This window comes from Micropterus salmoides, unplaced genomic scaffold, assembly GCF_014851395.1.
Source record: "Micropterus salmoides isolate LMB-PRFRI ecotype aquatic unplaced genomic scaffold, ASM1485139v1 Ms_hic_scaffold_16, whole genome shotgun sequence".
Lineage (NCBI taxonomy): Eukaryota > Metazoa > Chordata > Actinopteri > Centrarchiformes > Centrarchidae > Micropterus > Micropterus salmoides.
In genome coordinates this window covers 31,640,721-31,668,524 of record NW_024040707.1, presented here as the reverse complement: position 1 = coordinate 31,668,524, position 27,804 = coordinate 31,640,721, and the positions used below count along the sequence as shown (strand labels likewise).

The 27,804-nt window shown below is 41.4% G+C and overlaps 1 protein-coding gene across 6 annotated transcripts in view; it reads right to left on the bottom strand.

Annotated features, from left to right (window-relative positions):
* The window catches only part of plch2a (phospholipase C, eta 2a), a 238,378-nt gene that overhangs the window by 38,083 nt on the left and 172,491 nt on the right, over positions 1-27,804 (bottom strand). For all 6 annotated transcript variants that reach the window (XM_038723426.1, XM_038723427.1, XM_038723428.1 and 3 more), the window contains 8 exons: positions 26,945-27,188; positions 26,582-26,711; positions 19,162-19,332; positions 15,254-15,347; positions 13,899-14,102; positions 10,819-10,939; positions 7,523-7,694; positions 5,667-5,774 (listed from right to left, as the gene is read on the bottom strand). In XM_038723426.1, the coding sequence (XP_038579354.1) occupies positions 5,667-5,774; positions 7,523-7,694; positions 10,819-10,939; positions 13,899-14,102; positions 15,254-15,347; positions 19,162-19,332; positions 26,582-26,711; positions 26,945-27,188 (1,244 nt within the window). The remainder of the gene's footprint in view (positions 1-5,666; positions 5,775-7,522; positions 7,695-10,818; positions 10,940-13,898; positions 14,103-15,253; positions 15,348-19,161; positions 19,333-26,581; positions 26,712-26,944; positions 27,189-27,804) is intronic.

Below are 27,804 nucleotides of genomic sequence, written 5' to 3'. Positions count from 1 at the left end.
CCGTCATGTCTCAGGACATAGGGTGACGGCAGCTCGGCTGTCCTGCACCCCAATCCTACATTCATGCCTAGAAGCTCACCAGCTCCTTTCGGTTGTGGGTGATTATTCTCTCGGACTTCTTTCCTCCCCCCATGGGTCTGAGGACGACGCTACGTCCCACCTCCTCTGCCCAGTGCGTGTACTGTCCTGTTACGTGGCCGGCACAGGCGCCTGGTGCCATTCACAGCGCTTGTTGTGCGCTACAGGGAGCAGTCCAAGGGACTTCATCCGTCAGCGCAGCTGACTGGCTGTGCAAGGCTATTTCATAGGCCTATATGTCAGCCGGTGAGTCCCCCCCCGGACAGCATCAGGGTGCACTCCACAAGAGGCGTCTCCTCCTCTCTGGCGTTGCAAGGTGGGATGACGGTGGACGACATCTGCACGGCGGCTTCCTGGCCTTCTCCGTGCTCTTTGTCCGTTTCTACCTGCGGAAAAGAATGTCTCCCGTTTCTCGCTGACTCGTTCAGTACTGGGTGAGAGTTTTGGCTGTGCGCACGCCGACACTAAAAGCGGGTGACTGGGTGGCTCATTATGGCTCTGGGCAGGTGGGTTTTGTGCTTGGTGGTACTGTATGGGCCAGTGAGGCGTGGACTCATCCTGCTTCACCTCTAACACATTAGCGATAGCCTTGGGGGGCAAAGCCTATACAAAATGGTAGTTACGTACTGTAACTCCAGATTCTGAGTATAGGCGCAGCCCTCTAAGTTGAAGGCCTCACTGGACCTTGGTTCATTTTATCAACCGTGTTACTCCTGTCAGCTGTGTTACTTTATCTGTCAATTGTGTTACATGTGATTTGTGTGTCATAAATCTTTAAATGTAGGCTAAAATTTAATAAAAATAATTTAAAAAAAGGACATTTCTAGAGTGAACAGTATTACATAAAGACGTTTAATAACTCTAAATTCAGTGTAATGGAAAATTATGTTGGAAAAAAATTCCATCCTTGATGATAGTATACCAAGGAATATCCGTTATTCAGTTTAAAATTCATAATTTTTAAATCAGTTAGACAGACAACCCCAAAACCCATGGTGAATAGACTCAAGAACTTTCAAACAAATGTTTTATCATGTGTGTAGTACTTCATTTATGTCTTCTATGACACCACTTTTGTCTGTAACACAGTTGACAAAACAATCAAATATTTATTTTCATTTAAATATTTAAAAAGTAATTCGAGCTTAAGCTTGGGAACTAATGAATTTAGAACAATATGGGGGTATATTATGAAAACAATTAGATTTTGCAGAAAAGCACACAGATTTCTTCACTTTTTTGTTGATCTGAAATGTACCCCTAATTATAGAATGACCCTAATGTTGGTTAGCATTTTAATAGCTTCATAATGGAGACAGCAACTTTCGTCTGCCTTAAACAGTGTTGAGAGTAACGTGTTATAAGCTAATAAACGCAATTAACATTACAGCAATGTATTACTTTTTGCTGTAAGGCAGTTTTTAATGTTCCAAAAAAATTGGTAATATACAATCTCAGTAACTTAACCCTGTTGCTGAAATTTGATGCATGAGATTTTAACAAGGCAGGCCTGCTCATGTGTGTGTGAGCCCTCAATTCTGCTTTTGCACTGTTAAAATGACCAGTGAGGTTTTTAATCAGAGAAATAAATGCAACTAATATGTTGCTGTCTGTGTGCTAAAGAATAGCTTCACATTTTTATAGTCCTTAATACTCACATGTCCATGTTTATAGTAAGTTATTTTGTATTCATTCTAAAGTTTAGCTGAAGGTACTATGAATCATCAGCTAAGCAATCTGCATTAGCACTCTTCTAAAAGCTACACTGTTTTTTTTAGATATTTATCTTCACTGTAACCATGGAGGGGGTAATCATTACAGTGACCAATAACTCTGTTATAACAGCAATGTTAAAGTGTACACGCGTATGTGAGAATTGTTTTAAGACACGCTTGATATAATGTTTTTGTGTACTGCAATGCCTGACCACACGATATAATAGCATGTGATGTTATGTAAAATACTGCTCAACTTTATGTACATTTGTATGGTCATAGATACTGTATTCAACTTTTAGAAGTTGAACCTACCCTTTGCCAACTTTAACCAACTTAATGCTAAACCCAGAGTTGGAATTTCCTGCCTTAGCTCAAGAAAATTAAATAAAGAATAATAAAGATTTGCTATAAGAATAGAATTAGTGTTTATAATGATACGCAAATGAAGAACTAAATTAGGTGGAAGTACTGGCCTAACTGAATATTTATAATATCTCAGTTGCAACTGCATTTCTTTTCCTTTAGGGGTTCCTGGGATCGTTGCCTCACTCAGAGGCCACGAAAATCTCAAAGGACCAGCTGGACCCTCACAAGCTCAATGTGCTCATAGGTATGTCTGGCTCCTGCACACCATCAATGTTTTTGCTCTCACTACAGGTCAACGGGGTCAGACAAAAACAAATATTCTTGTGAAAAAATAATTATATTTAAAATATTGTTATACATTAATTGGCTACTTTTGTACTTCACAAATTGACAGCTGTGTTAATGTGAAACGACATGTAGACAGCACAGCTGTTAAGCAAGTCTGAATATTTGTTATTTGTTGTACCTGTTTAATAACATTTCATCATATACAGCTCCTTGGCTGAATGTACTGTAGTGTTTATGTAATGTTTTTGATCATGTTGTAATGGAAGAACTGAACATTAACTGGGAGGGGGTCCCTTGTGGAAAACCATTTCACCTGAACCTAAACAGTTAGCATCATCAGAACAGTTGGACATGACATCATATTGTGTTTCAGCAACTTTAAACAAAATAAAGTCAGTATATTTAAATTACAGTAAAGGTACTTAAAGTAGGTCCATTTTAACACAACTAAGTATATTAAAATATATTGCAATTATCTTAAAGTTGACTTTAAGTATTTCTAAAATGACACTTAACATACTTTAAGTTGTTCCAAAATAACACATTTAATATATGATAAGTGTAACTTATCATATTTTAATTATACTAAGTGCATCCCAAAAAAGTGCAAATTTCTTTTTCACTTGGGAAGATAAGGAAGGTTTGGCTCGCTGGCCATTTAACGTTAGCTGTATGGAGCCGATGTGCTTGTCGGTGACTTTTCGTCAACTGACCGATCACAGCCTGGATGGGGCGGAACATTAAAAAAGGTTTGATGTGCTACAGCAACTCATTAAATGTTGAACAATATGATTATTGACAAGTTAGTAGGTAGCATTAATAAATTAGAGACAAATTTAGAGCCTCTTGCTTGCATATGGATTAAATAAAAATAAAATAAAAAAACACCCACAAAAATGAAACGGCTGTAACTGGTTTTAATACTCAACAAACTGGTAAAAAGTATACTATTAGGCCCTATATGAAATTCTAATGAATTTAGTATTTAATATATTACTGTTATACTAACAGTAAACTATTAACTAAACATTACACTCTTTACTTACACTCTCTTTATTTTATATAATACACTCATGTACAGTTCCTCCTCCAGGTTATGGATAGAGATTCTCCATTAGACAGATGTACATTGAGCTGGTGCCAGTGTGCCAATATTTGCTGGTTCTAGCCACCTCCTACGTAGAGCAACACACTCCCCTTGTTCTGTTTTACATCTGTTTTAGTTGTTCAAAATATCAGTATTTCACGCATTCTTTGATATTTAAGCAAGTAGACTCATAGTACCATTTGTTCCATTATAATGGAATCGCAATATTGTCCACAATAATCGCAATGACTTTTTCTCCAAATGATACAGCTCTAGCCAGGTCTAACAACCACGATCACGACGCTGGTTATCAACTCGTCGACCCAGGGTTTCCCCAACCTAGCCATGTTCAGTGTTTCCCAAAAGAGATGATGTTTTCAGCAGATGACCAAACATGGACAAGTCTACTGGCAGCCAAACCAAGAGCAAAATATAATATTCGACAAATACAAAGTTAAGCACACAACTGATCCAAGCTGAAAGCAACAAAGCTGCAGCTGCCATCTGTAGGAAGGAGAGCTGGCAAAATATGACAGAGAATGTGGAAGTTAACAGGCTGATAATATCAATGCCACATCATTAGGACACGAGTAGATCTGACTATAATCACATTTGTGTTAGAGCTGCAAAGGTTAAATGATTAATTAATTAGTTGTTAACTATTAAATTAATTGCTTAATCATTTAGTCATTTTAAGAGAAAATGTCTGATTTCAGCTACTTAAATGTGAACATTTTCTGGTTCTCCTCTGTGACAGTAAACGGAATATCTTTGGGTTGTGTGCAAAACAAAATGTTTGAGGCTCTGAGAAACACTGATCAACATTTTTCAACAGTTTGACAGTTTATCAAGAGAATAATCAACAATGAAAAAAAATTGTTAGTTGCAGCAATTCCTGTAGGCCTCTGCTCTGAACAGACTAGATTACCACATCATGCAGGATTCCAACAAGAACTCACATTTCATAAGGAGCAAAGATGAATGTCTATTATGTTATAAATGCAGAACCTCCCAGACTGACTGGTAAATGGACTGTTTAGTAGTGTAAGCATTTCCACATGTGACTGCATGACAGTGGGACATCCTTTATAAAGATAAAGTGGAATAAATCATGTCCTATTGAGAGATCACTGCTCAATGCCTTGCTTAGAGCAATATTCATATGCTCACTTCAGCCACATGGTGGCAGAGTGTATCCATAAACCACTTCAGTCTGTAGACACACCAAAAGCAACAGCCACATGCTCCAGAGAGTTTATTCCTGCAGAATGAAAAATCTTTCATCAAAAGGATTATTTGCCATAGGTAAGAAAACACAGGCCACGTTGGTCCATCCTAAAATGTCCTCTCTTATAATCAGCAGCAATAACTTTAAGCAAACTTAACTTAGTAAGACAAACTTCCATAAGCTGCTCACTTTCCACTGTTTTCAAAAAATTTGATATTTATTACCAAATAAATGAGTCATCAGCTAATTCCACAGAGCTAGTGTTGTACAATTCATGTAATTCTTCCCAGCTAGTCTCTAATCTCACAATTTGGAGACAATCCCACTGGAAACACTGTCCATCCTGTAGCTGGCTGCTAACTCTAACACCTGCCGTCCAAACCCTGCCAGCTAGTTCTTAAACTCAAACAGTGCTCAATATTGTCGATGTAATGCTTATGACTGGTATTAAATAATAATAATAATAATAATAATAATATTAATCCTTAGACAACACATGTAATGGTGTCTGAAGTGTCTTTGGGCCAAACCTTCACAGGCAGGATGAGACAGTATGGTAACATGACTGGGTGAGATTTCTGAGGATGAGCTTTTTATACAATACCTTCCACTTTGAAAGAAGCAAGCAACAGTTGAAGAGAAGAAGAAGGGATGACAAACAGGAAGAGAGAAGAGCAGGAAATGAGAACAAATAGCCACACAGACAGAAAGAGACAGAAGCAAACAGCAGAGACAGCAGTACAGGAGATCAAAGGCAGGAGAGTAGAGCAGAACACCAGGAACCATCAAGAACAGGAAATACACGAACAATTCACATTTCATCTGCTGGATGCGAGGACATAACGCCCGCCTGTGACTCTGGCAGGTAGAAGTGGAGCAAAAGGCCAAACAGGGTACATACATCTCCGTTCATCAGCTTACAGTCGTCCTCCATCTCATCAGCGCTGTCCTCGTCCGACACGTCTCCCTCTTCTGCATTCTCGTCGATGTTGGGAGGCAGCTTCTTCCCCTGGTGGAGAAACAGAACGGGTCAGCAGAGCTTCACATTGTAATGACAAACACTTTTCATTAACAAGTGAGGGTAGTTTAGCCCGTGGTTAGCATTCATTCTCAGTCCCAGTTTCATGGAGGTGGCGGCCTGCAGCAGCACTGTGTGAATGACATGGTCTGACCCTGGGACCTACAGGGTTGTAGGGCAGTGGGAAAGCCAGAGTGCTCCTCACAGTGCTTACATATTGGTGCCATCACTAACACATGAAGTAGTGCAGGTGGAACAGCTGGCTGAGCAGTCCTTAGCGTGCCAGGTATTGGCAAGGTGCCCTCTCTTTAGGGAAAGCATCTGGTGTCAGCAAAGCTTCATTAACCTCACTATTGTTCCCTCTCCTGCTGACAGAGGGCTGCTGCTGCTCTCCTGCCTCTGTTGGTTAAAGTCATGTGTGAAACTAACTTTGCTTTAATGGTTTACATTACAAACTCGGCCACAGTGCCAACCCGGACAGATGGTTTACATCAGCTATGGGCTTTCACAATGACCACATAAGACATCATAAACACGATACTGTGCTGTTTGTGACCACTAATACTACCCTGAGACTAACGGAAGCTGCTGGTTTTAGTTGTGGCGGTTCGTCTATAAAGCTACATGTAACTACAAAAAAATAAATAAATGTCATTTGTCATCAGTTATTGTCTCAAGAAATTTTGCATACAGTCCCAGTAAACTACACCAAGGATTAGTGCAGCCCATTTCCACTGCTGGAACTAAGTGATGTGTTGTTGCCCACTTCAGGGACGAGCGTCTGGAGCTCTGTTTAGGTGGTGATACTAAATGCTACTGCATTACTAATGCATCTGCAGGAGCAGGGCAATCAGCACAAAGAAACCAGCAATGGAAATGTTTGTTGGACAATGTCCAGGCCCTCATTAGTATTCGTGGAGAGAGAGCTGGAGTCAATTGTCCAGTCAAAAACAATAAGTAGAGCAACTGATTTATGTGTGTGTGGTGGACATCTTCACCACTCTCTCCCTCTGTTTCTTCTTCTGTATCTCAAATCTGTCAAGTATCAAATAAAAGGGGGGGGGGGGGGGGGGGGCATTTAAATCACAACAACAGCACCACTTTTCCCATTCTGTCCCACATCCGCTGATTTAACTCATCCATCAAACCTAGAAATGAGCCCCTCTGCTGTATTATCTTTGGTGAGTCTGAGTTTACAATGAAAAAGAAAGAAACCGCACAAGGTCCTTCTATGTTCAGACTGTGAAAACTCCAGGTTATGGGTTGCTCATTTCCTGCTGTAGAAAAGGCCTGAGAGGCAAAACCCAGAGCCACCTGAGCACCGCCACAGAAAGATCCGCATAGCAGCATTTTTATCACCTCAGAGCTGTGAAGCGAAGACCACTCCTGACCCGCAGCCAGCAACACATTTAACTAGTTTATCTCTCGTCTGCTGGACTCAGGATATTGTTTTTTCATAATAACCAGCGAGCAGTCTGCAGTTACTACATGCAGTTCATCGTTCCTACAGGCAAATTTTGCTTTTCCATTCTCTTCTCCCAAACATGTCGTATTCAAACACTTTCTAAATTACATCTCTTCCCACTGTCTGCCGCCTTTGAAGTCTGTTCTTTGAGGTTCAAATTCCAGATAAAAAAAACAAAAAACAGTGAGCTGAGATAATCGCCTGAGGACTGACTACTCTTCCCACGGAGAATCAGTCACTTGTTATACATCCGAACCGTATGCTCTGACTTTACCTTGACGAGGATCTTGCCTTTGAGCATTTCTGGTGATGGCAGCCATCCAGACTCATCAGCTTTGATGTTGGACAGGTCCAGTTTGTCCCCCAGGATCTCAATGAGGTACTGGGCCATCTTCTTTTGTTGAGGGACACTGCAGTGGTTCTCTATGGACAGGATGACTGGGTAGCTGGGAGATCATCACACACACACACACACACACACACACACACAACAGGCTGGAGTTACAGGGTTGAAAGGTTGAGGAGGTTTCTTTTCTCTGTAAATCTGTATTGGCTGAGTTTACAGTGTCATCATTAAAGATTCAGATTCTTGTTGACTTGACACAAAAAGGTAGAACATTTGAGAATTACAGTTCTTCACATAATTTAGAATTTTAAATTATAATCACAATGCATTCTTACTTTCAAACAAAACAAGATGCTCAACTTGGTGGAGGTAGAAAGTGGACTGTAATAAATGATTACCTCATGGGTAATTAAGTAAATATATAAATAAATATATGGTATGGCAAATGATCATGTAGTGTGAGGGGTGTACACACACACACACACACACACACACACACACACACATACATGTGTGTGTACACACACGCACACACGTATGTACCCCCCCTCTACCCTTAAACAACACAATGCAACTCCAAGTCAATCACACTCCTGTGAAATCAAACTGTCCACTTAGGAAGCAACACTGATTGACAATCAATTTCACATGCTGTTGTAAATGGAATAGACAACAGGTGGAAATTATAGGCAATTAGCAAGACACCCCCAATAAAGGAGTCGTTCTGCAGGCGGTGACCACAGACCACTTCTCAGTTTCTATGCTTCCTGGCTGATGTTTTGGTCACTTTTGAATGCTGGTGGTGCTTTCACTCTAGTGGTAGCATGAGATGGAGTCTACAACCCAGACAAGTGGTTCAGGTAGTGCAGCTCATCCAGGATGGCACATCGATGTGAGCTGTGGCAAGAAGGTTTGCTGTGTCTGTCAGCGTAGTGTCCAGAGCATGGAGGCGCTACCAGGAGACAGGCCAGTACATCAGGAGATGTGGAGGAGGCCATAGGAGGGCATCAACCCAGCAGCAGGACCGCTACCTCCGCCTTTGTGAAAGGAGGAGCAGGAGGAGCACTGCCAGAGCCCTGCAAAATGACCTCCAGCAGGCCACAAATGTGCACGTGTCTGCTCAAACGGTCAGAAACAGACTCCATGAGGGTGGTATGAGGGCCCGACGTCCACAGGTGGGGGTTGTGCTTACAGCCCAACACCGTGCAGGACGTTTGGCATTTGCCAGAGAACACCAAGATTGGTAAATTTGCCACTGGCGCCCTGTGCTCTTCACAGTTGAAAGCAGGTTCACACTAAGCACATGTGACAGACGTGACAGAGTCTGGAGACGCCGTGGAGAACGTTCTGCTGCCTGCAACATCCTCCAGCATGACCGGTTTGGCGGTGGGTCAGTAATGGTGTGGGGTGGCATTTGTTTGGGGGGCCGCACAGCCCTCCATGTGCTCGCCAGAGCTAGCCTGACTGCCATTAGGTACCAAGATGAGATCCTCAGACCCCTTGTGAGACCATATGCTGGTGCTGTTGGCCCTGGGTTCCTCCTAATGCAAGACAATGCTAGACCTCATGTGGCTGGAGTGTGTCAGCAGTTCCTGCAAGAGGAAGGCATTGATGCTAGGGACTGGCCCGCCCGTTCCCCAGACCTGAATCCAATTGTGCACATCTGGGACATCATGTCTCGCTCCATCCACCAACGGCACGTTGCACCACAGACTGTCCAGGAGTTGGCGGATCCTTTAGTCCAGGTCTGGGAGGAGATCCCTCAGGAGACCATCCGCCACCTCATGCACCAGCACACACACTACTGAGCCTCATTTTGACTTGTTTTAAGGACATTACATCAAAGCTGGATCGGCCTGTAGTGTGGTTTTCCACTTTGATTTTGAGTGTGACTCCAAATCCAGACCTCCATGGGTTGATAAATTTGATAATATTTGTGTGATTTTGTTGTCAGCACATTCAACTATGTAAAGAAAGGAGTATTTAATGAGATTATTTCATTCATTCAGATCTAGGATGTGTTATTTTAGTGTTCCCTTTATTTTTTTGAGCAGTGTATATATACACATCAAGAAACATAAGTGCAGCTTCCAGCCGACCCTGAGGAGTCACTGATCATTTCTAAGAGTATGAACATGATGTGGATCATATGGTATGGCCTTCAACGTCACCAGATCTACCCAGTGAGAGAGATCTTTGAGTGCTCCACACATGTGGACTCAAAAGCTGTGGGATGCGTCCGAGCCCGCTGAGCTACAGAAACGAAAAAAAAAGAGGCCAGCAGTGCTACAGAAAGCTGAGAAAAGCTCAACTTTATGCAAGTCTTCTGATGCAATGCAAGAGCCAATCACACTCGTTTTAATGCCCACAGATATGGGAAAAGAGTTGTGTACTACTCAGCTCTGCAGGAGGAGTCAGCAGATGCAACATTGTGTACAGCGTTAACAACAAGTGCAAACTAAGCTTTTCTGTACTTGGGAAACACCATGCACCAGGAAATGACCTCCTCTGTCATGTGTAGGACGTCATCTACGTCCCAAAACAACTGTCCGGTCAGAGCAGAGTATGTAAACGACAAAATACCCACAGAGCTGAACCAATGAGTGTCTGTCATACTCATGCATCTTTATTAGATACAAACACAAATTAGAGCATCTTTATCCAGTAACTGACATATTTCAGCTTGAAATGGAACACATGGGTTGGGTTTAGTTACTGTAGGGATTTTAAACTTATCCTTTATGTGATTTGATGGTTCAACAGTGGCCGTGGCTTTTTGAATACAACAATGTGAAACGGAGCTGAGGTAAGATACGGTGCTGGGGAGCAGAGGCCTTCACATACACCTTCTGTTCACAGTTTTATCAAGTGAAATCTAAACACACACCTCCTCCTTTGACTTGCTCTGCTAGCTTCCCACCAGCAAACGGTCAAGTGCGGTTTTATATTGTAAAACTACACCTGAATTCCAAGCTCAATTCCACATTTGTCCCCAGTTGTACAAACCAACAGCCTGTGTACTGCAGCACAGTTATGTGTACTGACAGCATGCATGTCCACACACCGCTGCGGTTGTTTTCCAAGTATACACACACACACAGGCCTAATGGTTGCCGTCGATGAACAGACAATGAATAATGAAACTGATCCATTGGAATGTGACTGAACGCGTAAAATAAATAAATGGGGTGTGGGTGTGTGTGTGTGTGTGTGTGTAGACGTACTCATTCTTGGCGAAGGCGTACTTGTTGATAGTCTCGATGACGTCCTTGAAGAGGATCTTAGAGGTGAGGGTGTAGCCGTGGTGGACGATGGGCTCGCCGTCCTGACTGTCCCAGCAGTCCACTGTGGACAGGAAGCAGAAAGAAGAGGCAGCGTGAGCAGGACTAAACTAATGATGGCATCCAGTTCAAAAAGTTCCTGTTAAAACTGTCCTGACCTAAAATAAAGCCCACCTAAACCCAACTCTGAATGCATCTACTAACAAGTACTATGTGTGTTTGAATTAGTACCAAATAAAATGCACAATGATGTCCACGTGTGCAGTTTCAACCAAACATTCATTCTAGATGACCACCTTCTTGCAGGCATGTTTACAAGACACCGTTATGGACCCCAGTTCACTGTGGTTTCTGTTGGCGTCAGCAGTGGAGTGGCTGGTGACCTTTTTACAGTACATAATGGGAGCCATCCTCCACCACATGTCTGCTTCCCTCCTTCACTCACTCAAACAAACATTTTTCTAAACTGTGTAGCAGAGACTGTAACTGTGTTTACCTCTAATGTCCACTGGACATGAGTTGTTTATTACATTATTATTTTAATGTTTCAAAGTGTGGAGACACAAGGTCAACCAAACAACTGCCCCATTAGGACAGGGGGGACAACAAGTCTTCCATCTAAATCTACCATCTGTCCATCATGTAATTACTTACGTACATTACACTGTGATTCGTCAGATTCAACAGTTTAACTTGAGGTAACGTAAATTGCATTGTGCACGCAGAACAGTCTTTGATTGTTTAGGTGTTTGCTGAATGATAAAGTAGAATTAATATTATTTCCACAGTTTTGTTTTTCTTGTAGCAGCTGTAGCACATTTCCTCTCCGTTCTTTGGCACAGCAGTCTCCATGGCTCAGGTTCAGAATGATACGGAGCAAAATAGAAACAGAAATCTTAATTTCGAACCAACAAAAATACCTAAAAGATTTGATAAGGGATTGGAAAGAATTCAAAGCTGGATTCAGATTCAGTATAATGCTGCATGAGCTGATAATTTGCCTTATTAGGAAGAATCCTTTACTTCCCTTAAATCTTCTTGTGCACAGCGAGCTGTTTGAATAAATAGCTGCTTCAGTGTGAAAGTATCAGCATGTTTGAACCCCGTGTTAGCCGCGCCTGTATATGCTGTAAGTGTACGCCCACCAAAATCGGTCATCAATATACAATCCTTGCTTTTAAGGGCTTAGATTAGGGGTTTGACAAAACTCTTAGCCCATGAGTCCTGACACTGCACAAATAATGGGACCATGGCAACAAGACAACAATATATTTTAATAGGCTTAGTATTTGGGAAAACAAATATATTGATGAAATAGTAGATAGGGGGGTCTCAGGGTGGTCCCCCAGAAGATTTTAAACATTAAATACTTAATTTCCTGCATTCTGGAGACATACTTGTATCAACCCTCAAAAACAGCTACCTTGTTATGCCATTTTAACTGAACCCTATAAATCATTGAGCCACTTATTAATTATTAAATATCATAGGCCTTTAATTACATTTATAATGATTTTCATAATTACTACAGACAATAATAAAAAAAAAATTAAAAAAAGGTCTAAAACGGGGGTCTGGGGGGTCCTCCCCCTGAAAAATTTGGGCTTTAAACACTTCATTTCCTGCATTCTGGTGAATTTTTCTGCACCAATTCATTAAGGAAATGTCTTTATTTATATAAAAAGGAAACAAGATTCAGGTGACAATTCAAAAAATAAAAATATAGTGTAATATAGAGCGGCAAGGCTCTCAGGCATTCTGTATTGCTGTCAAATATGTTTCTCCTGTTTTATATTTTATTTCATCCCTGCTTCGTCAACACACACGCAGACTGAAGTAACCTGAAGTCTTTAAATATACACGACACGTTGCACCTTTTCACCTCAATGATCAATGAATTCATTTTAATTCAGTTATAAATCCCTGCACCTTAATAGCTCCTATGATTCAGCAGCTTTTCTGCTCATGTTTAAAACTTTCTGCGCATTAAAAATCTCTTCCACGTATCGGTGTTGTCTGACATTTGCAGAATAACAATTTGAGATATAATATTACGAGATATAATGAGAATGAAGTCATTATATTTTAACAAAATCTACCTGCCCCACTACTGCGCATTACCCTGCCTTATTGCTCTGCTGATATGGTAGTAGGCTGCTACCCCCTTTAGACTGTCTGACAGAAAGAGTGCCTGTCTGGGACTATACTGGATTAGCCGAGCACACTGCTCTTCATCAGAGGTAGAAAACCAAAACTGAAAACACTTGTGATCAGACAGAAATATTACCACACATCCACACACGTTCACCTCAGCACCTCTGATCAAGTTCAGCTCACAGCCACTTCAGAGGGAATGAAGCAACCTGGAGCAGAAAGACACTCAAACAGAGCAAAGGGTCTCTGAGCGAGGGGGACAGAGAGACAGAGTGACAGGTGTCTGTGGTCATGTGCGTCATGTTATTCTCTCACTACTTTGTGGCGACTGTTAACCGTTTGTGTAAGTACATTGACTAGACTCTGACCGACAACATTTATATTTGAATGATTTGATTACAATTTTGCTTGGGACAAATTAAAAATTGCGCTCTCTCTCTCTCTGTGCAGGCAGGCAGTAACCGCGGGGGGTCACGTTACGTGAACTTCAAACAAAATGTAGCAATAGTATTGCGAGTAGGCTCCGCTCTCTGAAGAGCTGCGAGACAGGCTGCGTCATAAAGATTAATGCATATTAGTGTAATATGGAAAATATATTTTATGTCGTTGTTGAGTTTCATTCGGTTTTTTTTTTTTTTTTTGGAGGGGTAACAACAGGAATAGGAACAGAAAACAGAGGGGGTGGGGGCGAGTAAGAGATGTGATTGGGCCGGCCCAGTGTCAGTATAAAAAAATAAATAAAATCACCCAATGGGCCGCTGTCCGTGCTTTATGGGCCATTCGTTGGCCCGTTAAATAATTAATGTTACACCGGCGGCCCACCCAGGCATTTGCCAATACGGCCCTGTGCACGTCTACGTCATGCTGACCTTCTACGCAGCGACAGCCGGCCTGCAGCACCCAGGCGTACATGTCCACCCTGGACTGGGACATCAGCTGGTCACCCATCAGGTAGGTGTTGTGTGAGGAGGCGATGAAGTAGTTGCACAGCGGCTGGTTCATGTCCTGGTTCACGTTGTAGTGTTCTGGGTTGAAGATATCCCCTGCTGGGCTGCGCATGTAATTTGTAAAACCTGGAAGAAAGTTATAAAAAAGGGCGTGTCCAACTTTTATCATTTTACTCTCAATTCTGTTCTGACTGTTGGTCAGACAGAACAACTCAAATTCAACATTTCACTCTCATTTCTTCATTGATTGAGGAGAATGAAATGTATTACATTAACAAGAAAAGACATACATCTCACATAAAATCACTAGTTATAAATTAACTTTTATTTTCAAACCAAAACAGTAGTATGCCCTTATTAACATTAGTAGCACTCACCAGAGGTGGGAGTAAGTCACACATGTCTAAGTCACAAGCAAGTCTCAAGCCTTAACCTTCAAGTCTCAAGCCTTAACCTTCAAGTCTCAAGCAAGTCCCAAGTTACTGTGATGAAAGTCAAGTCAAGTCATTGCTTGGGTCAAGCAAATCACAAGTCAAGTCATATGAAATTCTTAGGAATGCAGTTTGTTTAAACAGTTTAAGAGAGGTGGCAATTCAACCGTATGATAATTTTGGAAGATGTAGAGAGTGTTATTAAACTATACACAAAGGTGTTTCTATTCTCTAGTCTACAGAAATGGGGTAGTAAAATAGAGTAACAGAAACGTGTCAGTAACGGTAACGTCTTACCATTCCTGTAAAATTCATTTTAAACGCTTATTCAAGGCATATCTAAAGTTCATTGAATGCAGTTCTTGAACCATTGCATATATGCATGGTTTTAGGGCTTCTCTGAAAGATAACAATCTGAAGTGTCTAACCCAAAAGTCAGAATCACTGTAAGTGCTACTGGAATTGATTAATATAAGTTTAAACACACTAAAAGTAATATTTCTTGTTTCCATGCAAACTACAGCTGGGATTATTAACTGGAAAACACTGTAGGGCCACAGCATAAAGCCTTACCTAGTCCAATTTAAAATTTTATACCTATACCATAAGGATATGACTTAGCATATTTTTTTCAAAAACTGCACTGCCCCTAGGTCGCAAGGGGCTGCTTCTGCATCACACTGTAGCTTGATGCAGATGTTTTTTGATCACGAACTTCCTACTTAAAGCTGGATATCGTTATTTTCAGAATTTTATTGGCTACACCAAGTGCCAGTCATCGGCACAATTGGTGAACAGTTTAGTTCCAAACACCAGAGAGCTTGATGGTGAAGAACTGAAACTTACCATCAATTCCCAAAACTGCTTGCTTCTGGTTCTCAGAGCACGGCTCAAATTTGTTGATAATCTCCAGGCAATGGTCCTTGGTCACCTTGGTCATCTACAAATCACAGAAATGCATGTCAAAGAACAATAGGTGCTAACACACAATGAGAGAATGCTGTGTGGAGAGTAAATCCAGACACTCAGTAGAGGTTAGTTCATATGCATTGTTAATGTGGGCCAGCACCAAAAAGCAGAGAGCTCACAGGCCGCCGTAAGCTCAACACTGGCGCACTTACAGAGCGATGACAGCTGCTCTGAAGTGCATTTTTTGTTGGCAGAAGACATTGTGTAATCACCTGAAAACACTAAAATTAACATTAACAAATGCTACAAGAACTGAAAGACCTGTTGACACCAATGACACACGTGTAAAGCGATGACAGCAGCTACCAGTAGGCCTAAGTTGGGTTTTTCAGTACCAAAAAGAACCGTTGATTGGATAAGACACGTTTGGATTCTGCTTCTTGGTTCCTAACTTTCTAACGTCACATCATTTGTTACACAGTAGGTCAACAAAGCATGAAGACAGTCCTTTTCTTTCCATTCCTTGACAATGGCGGACCACAGCAAACACAAAGTTTGGTTTGGCTTCAATATGCTGGCTGAGAAAAGGAGTGTCTTCAGCCAAAGTTCCCCGAGCAGCACAGGAGATCATTCCTGTTGATGGCCATCACAGCGTTCAGCTCACCTGCTGTGTCGCAGCGTGGACATCAGTTGACTGGGAGGCTGCTGAAGTCTTACTGGACTCACTAACTTTTATATTGACATTTTCTGTAACTTCTGAGACAACCCTTTGACTTTGAACTCATACACACATTTTGCAAAACCTTACTGCAATTTGCATGCTGTTTGCATGTACATACTTAAAAAGGTTACACTTTTTTAAGTTTTCACTCTTGTATAACTTGACATTTGTTTTTACATTATACTACGTTCATTTACTGGTGTTATTCCATATATATCTATTTATCTGTCTAATAAGTATCCTGGAAAATGCTGTGGTGCTGTGAGAAAAGTTATTTTCACCTCCATCCCATCAACGTTTTATAGGCTACTAGCCGTATTGTTTGAGCAGCTGGCTGGTGGTCTGGAAACCAGAACCCTCTGTGATGTAGAAGATAATAAAGTATAATGACTGATCTAATCATGTGTTAGTTGCAAAGGTCTGTGTATACATTTGGTCTGACTACCTTCATTTGTCTTGCTTCACCAAACCTTCATAACATAGTTTAGTGTTGACTGCGTGGGAACAAATACGAGCTAGTTTGCCATTAACACATTTCAGTCAGTTCCAGAGAAATAAAGTAAGACACACAGTTAAACACACACCTGAATACACAAACCAGAGTGTTTCACATCATCCTATTTGTTATTAGAGGCACAAAGACATCCACGACTCTCCAATAACAGGAGAAGGAAAACCATCTTATTCACAGTGCCAGAACTAAACACCGAGTGTAAGTGGAGGAAAATTAACCTTAAGTGGAGAGCTGACGTCTAGCTATCCAAACAGAGCCTTCCGCTTTTACTATGCCTGTTCCTATACATGAATTTGCCTGCCAGAGGGCTAATTAGCTGAAGGAGCACACGCTGGGTGTTTAAAGCAAATCAAGCTGTTGCAGTCATTTGCTTATTTTTCCTTTTTCAGGCGATGGTATCATTAGCGAGGAGATATACTTCATCCAAAAACCCTTTACAACTGCATCTGCAGTGCTGTGATGGCATTAATGCTCATTTCCCTGTAGAGCTCATATTGTCTCCATTTCTGTATTTTAAGCACCACTTAAGAGGCCCAATGGCTACTCGGTCAAGCTTTTGACTTCCCACCTCACAGAAGCAAAAACCAATAAGCCTTTTGGGTATTTAGTCGACAAAACTATGAAAGAGCAGAAACAAAACGAACTTCTGCCTAACTTCCTACAGCAGCCCATGACGGAGCACCTTTTCAGGGCCTTGAGCACTAATTAGCCTCTACTGAATTGGTAAATTGGGATGATAGCAACACCTGCGATGGACTGGCGACCTGTCCAGGATGTACTCCGCCTTTCGCCCAATGTAAGCTGGGATTGGCTCCAGCCCCCAGCGACCCTGTATGCAGGATAAGCGGTTGACAATGGATGGATGGATGGATGGATGGATAGCAACAGCAACATCCATGATCCTCCCAACCAATTCATCTTTGTTTTTAACTATAGCATTTTATTCAAGTATTCACAAAAAGACTGAGACCATAACTCATTAGGAAAGTGTTTACTGAGGTAATAAAATCAGCTGAGAAGTACCTTCATTTTCTCAGACTTCTATGTAAATCACACTTCTTTCTGCAACCAGTGGCGTTGCTTCGTGCTGGCTGTTAGAAAGAAATGCAGGTTTAAGGCTCTTCCGCACTGGCGCTTCACTCGTGAGAGCTCAAGGTTGTCTCTTGGTTGGAACTACTTCTTGACAAACAAAAGGGTATCTATCCACTCAATACTTCTGTGCAGACTGTGTCACATGACTGTGTCTGTGCAGTGGCTATATTGTATGTTGCCAGACATGGTCGGCGAGTTCAAGTTCTGCTCTCTGTACAGGCACGATTGCACCAAACCTGACAACAAGACTTCAGGAAGCATTTCTGTTTGTGTTCGGACTAAACAAATGAGATACAAAGCGTTAATTAGTGAGAATTAGGGGTGTTGTAGGTTTTCCACTTTGGAAAGAGATAGGCTAGAGGTTTCCCTCTGCATCAAATCATTTTACTAAGCTAGGCCAACCATGCGCTGACTCTGTACTTGAGACACGAGGTTGATTTCCATCTAAACATCTGCCTCTCAGAGAGAAAGTGAAAAAGTGTATTTTTCATAATGTACTATACCTTTCATGATATGAGTATATGCAAAGTCCTTATAAGGCAAGTCATGCCACTCGGCAGCCATCTTGGCAACGCCTCCAGGCAGCTATTTCGGACTTACAAGACCAGGCTCCTATCTGAATGAATGAACGAACTGCACTTTTACTGGTCATCAGGACATAAAAACTACATGACTAGAAACAGCAATAAAATCTGATAAAAATCACTGAGAAAGTTTGACGACTTTGCCTCAAAATAAGTTTTAAAAAGCTTTTTTCCTGACCACTTATACTTCTATTGCGCATTAATAGTGAAGCATGCGCAGTAGACCCCTTACGTCAGTGGAACCACACGATAGGCTGAAATATGTTTCCTTCCTCGGTTATTAAAAGAAGATGATTGGCTTTCTAGGCTATAAAATGTGCACGGGATAAGAATGGCAAGACTACAGTCTGTACCGCAACCTACATTCATGACAACCCCCAAAAAATGTAGTGTTGGATGAGGATATTACCCCAGTGAATAAAGTAATAAGATTATCCCAGCACCAGTCCGGTTCTCAAGGCTAAATGCAGGTTGAACCAGTGTTCACCATCCTGAAGTAGGTAATACTTAATAAAGAGATTTGGCAACTAACCTGCTGCTCACCACTCGTCTGAGTGTGCCAGAGCTATATTCCATTGCTCTGCTTACAGACTGTGTTTAGGAACAGCAGCTTTTGTTTTTTAGGCTCTGCACTCCTACTTGTCTGCAAGTTTTAAATAAATACAACTGATGACTCTACCCAGAGTAGCACTCAGGGTATCATTTCCATCAAGTGAAGCAAAAAAGAAGGACTAATGAAGTAAAACTAAATGGCAATTCAGCCTGCAGACTGTGATAGCGTATCTTTAATAATCTCAGCTCTTTATCTTAATCTCAGAATTATTGTGAGTCTGACAATGTCATAGGAGTGCAATGATAAATCAGTGGAGTAACTTTTTAATGTCAATGTCAATGTCTTAGTAGAAACTGAATAGCTAAAATGCACAGCGAGTACCTTCTCCTCGGTCTCCAGGAAGCGGGCCAGGTCGTCTGTATCCAGATGGTCTTTGTGGTTGCTGTAGGTGAGCATGAGGAGGTACAGATCTCGGCGAGTCGACATCATCTTGTAGAAGGAGCAGAACTCCTCAAAGTCCAACGTCCCCTGGTTGTCATCTGTGTCTGCCTCCTGCACACCGGGTATAAGGAACACTTTTAGTTCTGTGGTTTTTCCCCAACATAGACTTACAACAACAACCATTTAGTTTTTCAAGGTGGATATGTCTGAGGTTCACTGACAACGTGTAGCTGGCTTTTGTTTGATGTAGTGTTAATTTTCTCAGGTATTGATAATCCTCAGAGCAGAAATCCATGTGCGTTTTGGTCATATTTAGCAACTTCAACCTTCCAGTTTTTTGTCAGTTTTTAGTTGACTAAAACTACATTCAGTCTTGTGTTGGTAACAATCATCCTTTTACTGTAGTAGTTTAGATGACAAAACAACTGGACATTTCAGTATTGTTTCAGTAACAGATAGTTGAGACCAAGTATTCAAACCTCAGCAACAAAGCTTACCAAGTAAATTCAAATACACCTTTTAGTTTATAGTCCAAAAGAAAACAAAGAAATTGGACACAAAATGAGAGAGGGTCCCTCACTTACATTCAGACATGTTGTGAATGCTAACAATAAAAAAAATATATACTGTTATAATTATATTGAATAACACAATATATACATCGACAGTGTTTTGTTCTGTCTCTTTAACTTGTCCTTTCCATGAAAAACAATGGTTGTTAATGAATATATTTTCTCAACGCTATCAATAACCAACATTGCATCATCATCTGTAAGTGTGTCCTCACCGAGCTGGGTTCAGCTCACATCACAATGATAGACTTGGTTTTGTAGTTGTGAAGAGCTGGAAAGATTCTGAATCAGTCTGTAAAAGGCAACGGTGTCGTCGTGTCCTCGGACGAGGTTAACGAGAGCGCTGCAGTGGGTCACACCATGACCCGTGTAATCCTTGCCTCGGTTTACTGAGGCAGTCTGTGAATGGCTCCATATGCCAAGCAGCACTGGAGGCAGCCACTCGCTGCAGGGTGATGACGTCTGTGCTAGCTGGAGCTTGGCCTCTGAGCAGCTCAGTACACAATACACACTGAGCTTAGCACGGTTTGTTAGATAGTGATATAAAAGGTCTAAGATGACCCAAGATTCTCCTTCCACAGCGAGTGAATAGGATTCTACAGCCTTTTCATTATTTGGCTCTATCACATGTCTAACTGTACAAATAATATCAGCGTGGTGTGGGGATACTTTAATAAAGAACTTCATATAAAATATGTCTGGATTGTAATTTCATTTCGTAATGCTTTTGGGGGAGGTGTGCCACTCCAACTAAAGTGTTGTGCTGGATACTTTCCACAGCTGAAATTCATTATTATAGGTTTAAATGGGGGTATAAATACAAACTCCTAGAGGCTTTCTCGCTGGGTAAAGAATATAATGTATGTACGAGGGACTGTTGTGGCACCTGACTGAATTAAAGGAGACCTATTATGCTTTTCCATATTTTATAAACCATCTACAATGTTATGATGTTAGATGTTCATATTAAAACATGGCCAAAGCTTCAAATGAGGTAGAAGTATTTAAAAGAAATCCATGTGAGTAAAAACCCCACATTTCCTCCTGTTCTGAACGCTCTGTTTTGAACTTCTTTTTCTACCAACAGCTCTGTTCTAGACACACGGAGCTAGACTGAGCCGGTTTTCCATATATGGTCATTTGACCCGCACGGCTATGCTCAGTCTGTCTGTACCGCTCAGGACAACAACAGCCTGGTAACATGGTTCAGGTCTTGGCCAATCAGAAGCAGTGGGCTTTGAGGCGGGGGGGCCTTAAAGAGACAGGGGCATCTACAGCTTGTTTCAGACAGAGGCTGAAATGAAGCCCTACCTGTAGGGCCAGTATAAGATAGATTTATTTATTTTTTACTTTGAATTATGCAAAGCTGCCATACAAGAGTCTCAGAACCACAACATAGGAATGGAAAAGCAGTATAATGGCTCTCCTTTAATGAATTAGACATGGATGAATACATTATATCGAATGTGGATTGGTCACATCTGGCAAATCCACTTACTAAGGTGAGTATCAGCACCAATACCAATCCAGCAGAGTGGATCAGTACACCTCTGGAAAGGAATTATGCAGCTTTAAATTGGCCTTTTATGGGCTTTTGGACTGTTTGCTATGAATTTTGTCCAATTTAGTTGCAAACTTCAGTCTTAGACTGCAACAGCAACACCTACAAGAGCGAGGTTGTAGCAGAATGCACACAAATAGTTGCAGCAGAGAAGGCGTGCAGTCCCACACACAGTCCATCCTGAGGCCGTTAGTCCCCGCCACTAAAACGGGCCAGAGTACTGGTGTCAGTCCTCTGAACCCAAACTCAAAACACCATGTTCTCCGCCTGACACACAGGAAGCCAAATGACTCAGAGACACTAGAGAAACACAAATCACAGACTCAGCTGTTGGTTTTGCATACATGTCACTTAGTTGCTGCTAAATTGTGACCAAGTGACAAACAAGTGACAGGCACAGATGCATACAGACAGTATTACTCATATGGCAAAAGCCATTATCTAGAGCCATGTTTCCCAAACTTAGGGTAGGGACCCAAAGTGGGTAACTGGCCCATTTTCATTGGGTGCCAATTGGTAGATTGAAATTCATAACAATGTTTTAATCTAATAAAATATGTAAATATGTGAATGAGTGTTCTTTTTTGCTACACTGGTCTGTTCAGCTCATATGCTGTGTGAGGTTTTCTCTCTCTCTTTTCCCTAACAAGATCTTCTGTCCACATTCATACAGAATTTTATGGCTGTCACTGTCGATCCAATGTTGTCTAATCTAAAGTACAAGGACAAGTTTATAGATGCTTCACTCTGTAGTATGTGGGGAAGTGCACAGTAATGACGGTTTTAAAATGGATAAATTGGACAGGTATCTCCAAATGAAACATTCATTGTATCTGGGAAAGTCCAAACATTTTTTTCCTTCGCAAAGAAGAATCCTTTAAGATGTGTTGATTCAATGTCTCAACATACTTGTGTGAATCTGGCTTTCCGACTCCGTCATACCTGAAAAACTAATTCAGAAACACACTCAATGCTCAGCATGACCTCAGAATGGCACTAAGGCCAGAGTAAAGATCATTTGTGAGATTGGTGATGAAAAAATAAATTTAGATAAATTTGGGTCACAGGGAGACCAGATTTCTCTTTCGGGTCTTGAGCTGAAAAGGTTTGGGAGCCAGTGATCTAGAGAACTGGCAGACAGCACTGTGTTGTGGCATGGCTGCAGTGATACAGATTTATTTTGCAGTTTTCTTTATCTATTAGAATTGGTGGTGACCAACAATGTTAACCTGCACCATTACTCTGAGATGAAGTAATTCTTTCCAAAACCTCTTCTTCAGGACATATCTCAGCCCTAAGAGCATAGCCACGTAGCAGAGACATAGCTGGAGAATGGAGTCAGAAAACATCAATCTAGCCTTAATAGTCCTTAATTATGCATGCCCCCAGGCACTTAAATTGTTAGCAGGCTCTGTGTTTTAGCTCTACAGCTAATATGGATTAATTATTCAGTTAGAATTTCAGCTTCCTCTTCCAACAAAGTCTCCCCTCTACGTGTACGTCTGCACGTCTCTGCTGCGATAAATCACTGAGCATGGCACCTGCTCGAGAAGCCTGCTCCAGATATCATATCCTACCAGCTTCATGTGACTCATGTGCACCAACACCACACCAGGACTCTGCTCTGTCAACACGAAACCAGGAGAGGTCTTCAGGCCGCATCGCAGAGTTAAAACATGGTTCAGATAATCTGGATAAACTGCTTGTTTACAACCCGTCTGAACATCTGAGTGCGCCTTTTTTAGCAATTACTTAGTGAACTTTACTGAGATTTCACAATTCAGCAACATCATTAATTACTTCAGTCAATGTGGGTTTTTTTGTTCGGTTTACCTAAATTACAAAAACATTTTCTCACTTTAGTTTTGAGACATCTATGCGAGATGAAAAAAATTGTGGAATTGCAGAATTGTAATCACTTTGCACATTCCCTGATTTATTTCATCATCTCAACTTTCCAGTTTATCCAAGCCTATTGTTTCTGCCATTCCCATCAGCCTCCGCTGTAATCCTGGACAAAAAAAAACAAATCAGCAGAGATGGATACATCTAGACCTACTTTGACATTTTGGACCTATGCTCCAGCCTCTTTGTTTCAGTAATGAACGCAGCTCTAATGGGCGTGTACAGGTTAATGTGTGTATTTTTGCTTTCCATCAAAACAAAATGTCCAGGGGAGTTGCTATCCACCTATACAGCCAGTGAAATGCAGAGGAAATTAAGCTCTAAATGAGCGTGTTATGATGTGGAAACTGTAGTGATGGACTGTATGAGGGTGGAAGAGCAAAGTATTTTAATCACTTTACCTAATTACTACGAGTTGTATTATTCACAGACCACACTGGGTACATGGTGTTTAAAAAGCAGAAAGATTAGTTAGAAATAGCAGAGAGGTTCAGTTTTCTGCTTCTGTTTCGAGGTTTCCCCTGTGATATTCATGAGTCAGTGTATTAATTGAACACTTGAGAGATAAGGCTTCCTGGTGCACATATGGAAAAATAATCAATAAAATAATAAAATCCTGTAAAAGTACCCAAGATACGGAGGATTATTTTGACTGCATTACACCCAGCACTGCAAACACAAGCTAAACTTAACATTTTTGTTGCTTATAATTGAACAATTTTATCAAACTAGAACTGCTCTGTGAGGTAAAAGCAAAGAGACAGAGTACATGGTGAGAGGGTTTACTGTCACAATGGCAGCACTTAAAGTTAGTGCAGGCGCATCTGATCAGGTTAGTGAGGGTGCAGACACTGCAAGGTGGTCAACACAAATCCCACACTTGGCACAGGCTGCTGTTAACTAATTAATAATAATTAAGTAATTTTGCAGAACTAGCGTACAGGACATTATTTGGAACCATCATGTATTCATGAGTTAAAAATGTCCTACTTTTTAGATCTGTCCTCAGCCTTAGTTTTATTTTTTTGTTGTGCATTTTTTATTACATGTCCTTTTTAATTCTGTTTTCTTCTGACCTCATTTGTTTTGTGATTTATGTGACTTGGCTGCTCTGACGCTGCAATTTCCCTTTGGGATAAATAAACCACTTCATCTTTCTGTCCATCTATATTTTGCAAGGCTGCTCATTATATTTCTTGTGTAGAAAACCTTCAACGCAATCTTGCTGCAGTGTTTGTGAGTGCAGCCTTCTTCCCTTGTTAATACTTCATCACTTCTTGTTGTTTGAGAGAGGTGTTGATTGTTTCTGGTCATATCAGAGACTGGAGTTGGTGGTGTTGTGTTTCTAGTAATTTGTCTACCCTCGCTGACATAAATGCATTGGATAAACCATTAGAAACATCTTTAAGTATGAGCAAACACTTCATTTTATAGGTTTAATCACTGGTACAGACTGATCAGTTAACGTCTTGAGAGTGAGGTAAAGTCTACAGGTTTTCCCCTCTCCGCTGTAAGTAGGGTAAGCCAAGAAACTAGCCGAGAGATTGTCAACACACAAATCTTCATGAAGTCCACACACGCACACACACACACAGATCGGTGTTTAGCCTGCATTACACCAGAGGAACCATCTGTGTCCCAGCAGCACCATATGGGTGACCGCCAACAGGCCGCTGGACTTAGTGATAGCAAGCCGGCTAGCTGCTCTGTAGGAGGAAGGCTAAACAACATGCTTAACACGCCAGCATACTAATCCTCTGCTGAGGAAGAGAGTTAACGGCTGAGTCGCATGTTAGCAAACATCTGCAGCAGGACCAATCAGTCAAAGTGTCTTTACTGGTCATTCACAATCTGCAGCCTCGAGTGCCCTGATAAGCCGGTTTTATTTTTTAATGAGCGGACTGCCCCGCGTTCTGGTCGGTTTCACAATGAATCATTTCTTAATAATGTTAGAAGCTATAAAGTACAATGCGTAGTGAGTTGAGCGGACTGTATCAGTTGTATATATGAAAATCAAATCCACCTGTTCTGTGTTCTGACTGCTCAAACATAGGGAGTAAATTTAAAAACTTCAGACCTTCAGCTTTGAAGGGACCAACAGCTCGTCCACACTATGCATGGTAAATGTATAAACCGCTCTTTACTGTCAGTTTCAGTCCTCTGTCCAGACTAACAGAGCGCAGAATTCAATCTTACAACGGCAGCTTGGTGTTTTAGTGTGGGGTTTCACAGAACTGACGTGAGCTGCAGCAGCTTGGGAATGAGTGCTGGTTCACATGACCAGCTTGCCCCGGTAAAACAACTGCATGAAGTATCTACATGCAACAAATGAAATACATGGATGCAGACAGTAACCTGATTGTGTAATTTACATGTGACATAACCAGATGAGCTGAACCCAACACTTTTACACAAAAAACGCCTGAACATGACCCAAAACTTGATACTTCGTTGGTATCCGCTGGGTTTTTGGGTTAGCAGAACACAATGTGGTTTCAAAACTTACAAGCCAAAAGTCAAAATGCAGACTGAATGACGAATAAACATAGACGACCCATTTCATAGCTGACAAATATCACTAGCTGCCTTTCAACCCAGCAGGACCTTCGCAGCAGCGTTTGTAATAGAGATAAATTTCCCCAGAGGTGAAAAAAAATGAGAGAACTGATATTTTGTCTACTGAGTGTATATATGCAATGTACTGTAAATAAAAATAAACCTCTCAAAAAAACCAACCAGAAGTCAAATCACAAGGCCAACAGTGTGGATTCACTTAAAGAATATACTGTAAAAACTACAATTTGAAGTCTGCTGAAGTAACAAATAATGACTACATTTCACTATTTTGCCTTTACCATGGACACATTTCAATTTCATATGCAAATATAATCCAGATTTTGCAGCTTCAGGTAAACTTCAGCAGTCAACATACTCAGTTTTTACACTCATGCACCAGAATCCTGATTTAGCTGAACAAACCATTCGTCCCGTTTGACCACTGCAACTGTCTGAAAAAACATCAAACTCTGAGCAGTGAAGACTCATTCCTGAGAGCCCTTTCTCTTCTGTCAGTTAAGTCTGTGTAGAATCGACCTTTCACTAACATTACTGGTTAAAGATTGTGCAGCAATAAAGGAAACCGTCTCCTGGGTGAACAGGACAGACAGGATGAGTGTAAGACAATCTTTAGATTTGCTTTAGCAAACAGAACAAAGCTTTTTATTCCCGTGGACAACGGTTAGTAGTTGGGATAATTAACCCTTTTATCTCCCCACTGTACCTGCAGGCCCTTGATGTGGCTCTGCCCTGGCTGTTTCCGTACCTTGAACATCTGTTTGACCTTCTGTCGGGGCAGGTTGACATTGAGTTTGTGCAGGAGGTGCAGGACCTCATTGATGCTCAAGCTGCCATCGCCGTTCTTATCAGCCTCAGTGAAGGTCTGCTTCAGCCATGTGACGACAGGTGGGTTAAGGAAAGTCGGCATTTAGTCATTTGAGTCTAACTAAACGTGTCAATGTAATTGATAAACTCAGCTTGTCATGCTTCAAAATTAAACTCTCACTACAATGTCGATCACAAAGCTATAGATTATTTAACAGACTTTCTTGAAAGGTAGCGGCTCCCTCAAATCACCAGCCCAACTATCAAACAAGGTGCCCCCCCACCCCATCTAACTGAAGGATATTGATCTCGGGTGCGCTGCCTCTTGGCCAGGCTGTCCTCGTCACTGATGCCAGCCATCAGATATTTGAGGCCTGTGATCCAGGTCCGTGCCTCCTCTCCAGTGCCAGACACCAGGTCCAGGGACTCCATGTGCTCTCCGTAGTACAGGCTGAAGCAGCAGTTGGGGTCGAAGCTGCCTTCTGCATAACGCTGGAAGATCTCAGACTGCTTACCCTCACACACCTCCCGGATGGAGTCGATGGAGACTGGTGGAGGAAACAGGAAGTCAGCGGTGGAACGTAACACAGTACAATCTGGAGGTACTTTTATTTTAAGAGTGTCTCAATGTTATTGTACCTTATACTTCTACTGCACTAATGTAGTTTTAACTGACAGATAAAATATGATGCACTGTAAGATTAATTACCCAACAGTATTTCAAGCTAGCTGCAGCTAGCCCAACTACAACAGTGAAGTACTGCACACACATTAGTGCTTCATTAAAAATAATCCAACAGTGTAACTCTAACATTCTACCACCTAATGAGTACATTCACTTTTGATACATTAGGTACATTTTGCTGCCAATACTTTTGTACTTGGTGCTATTGCTACTTTTATATAAGTGAGACTTCTCAATACTTCTTCCACCTGTAGAGTAAGCGGGGCTCCAGGTTCCAAGCCTCGTGGACGACAATAAAGCAAAACTGTTTATTATTAGCTTCTGAAGCCTTCAGCTTTTAATGCTTTAAAATTTTACCCTCTGGCTAAATTAACTGCTGTGGGCAGAGGGAGTTTAATGGGGAAATTCCTCCGTCTGATTTCAGGGTTTAAGATATGGAGGATTAAAAATGCTCAATGAGCAGTGTCCAGAGAGCTCTG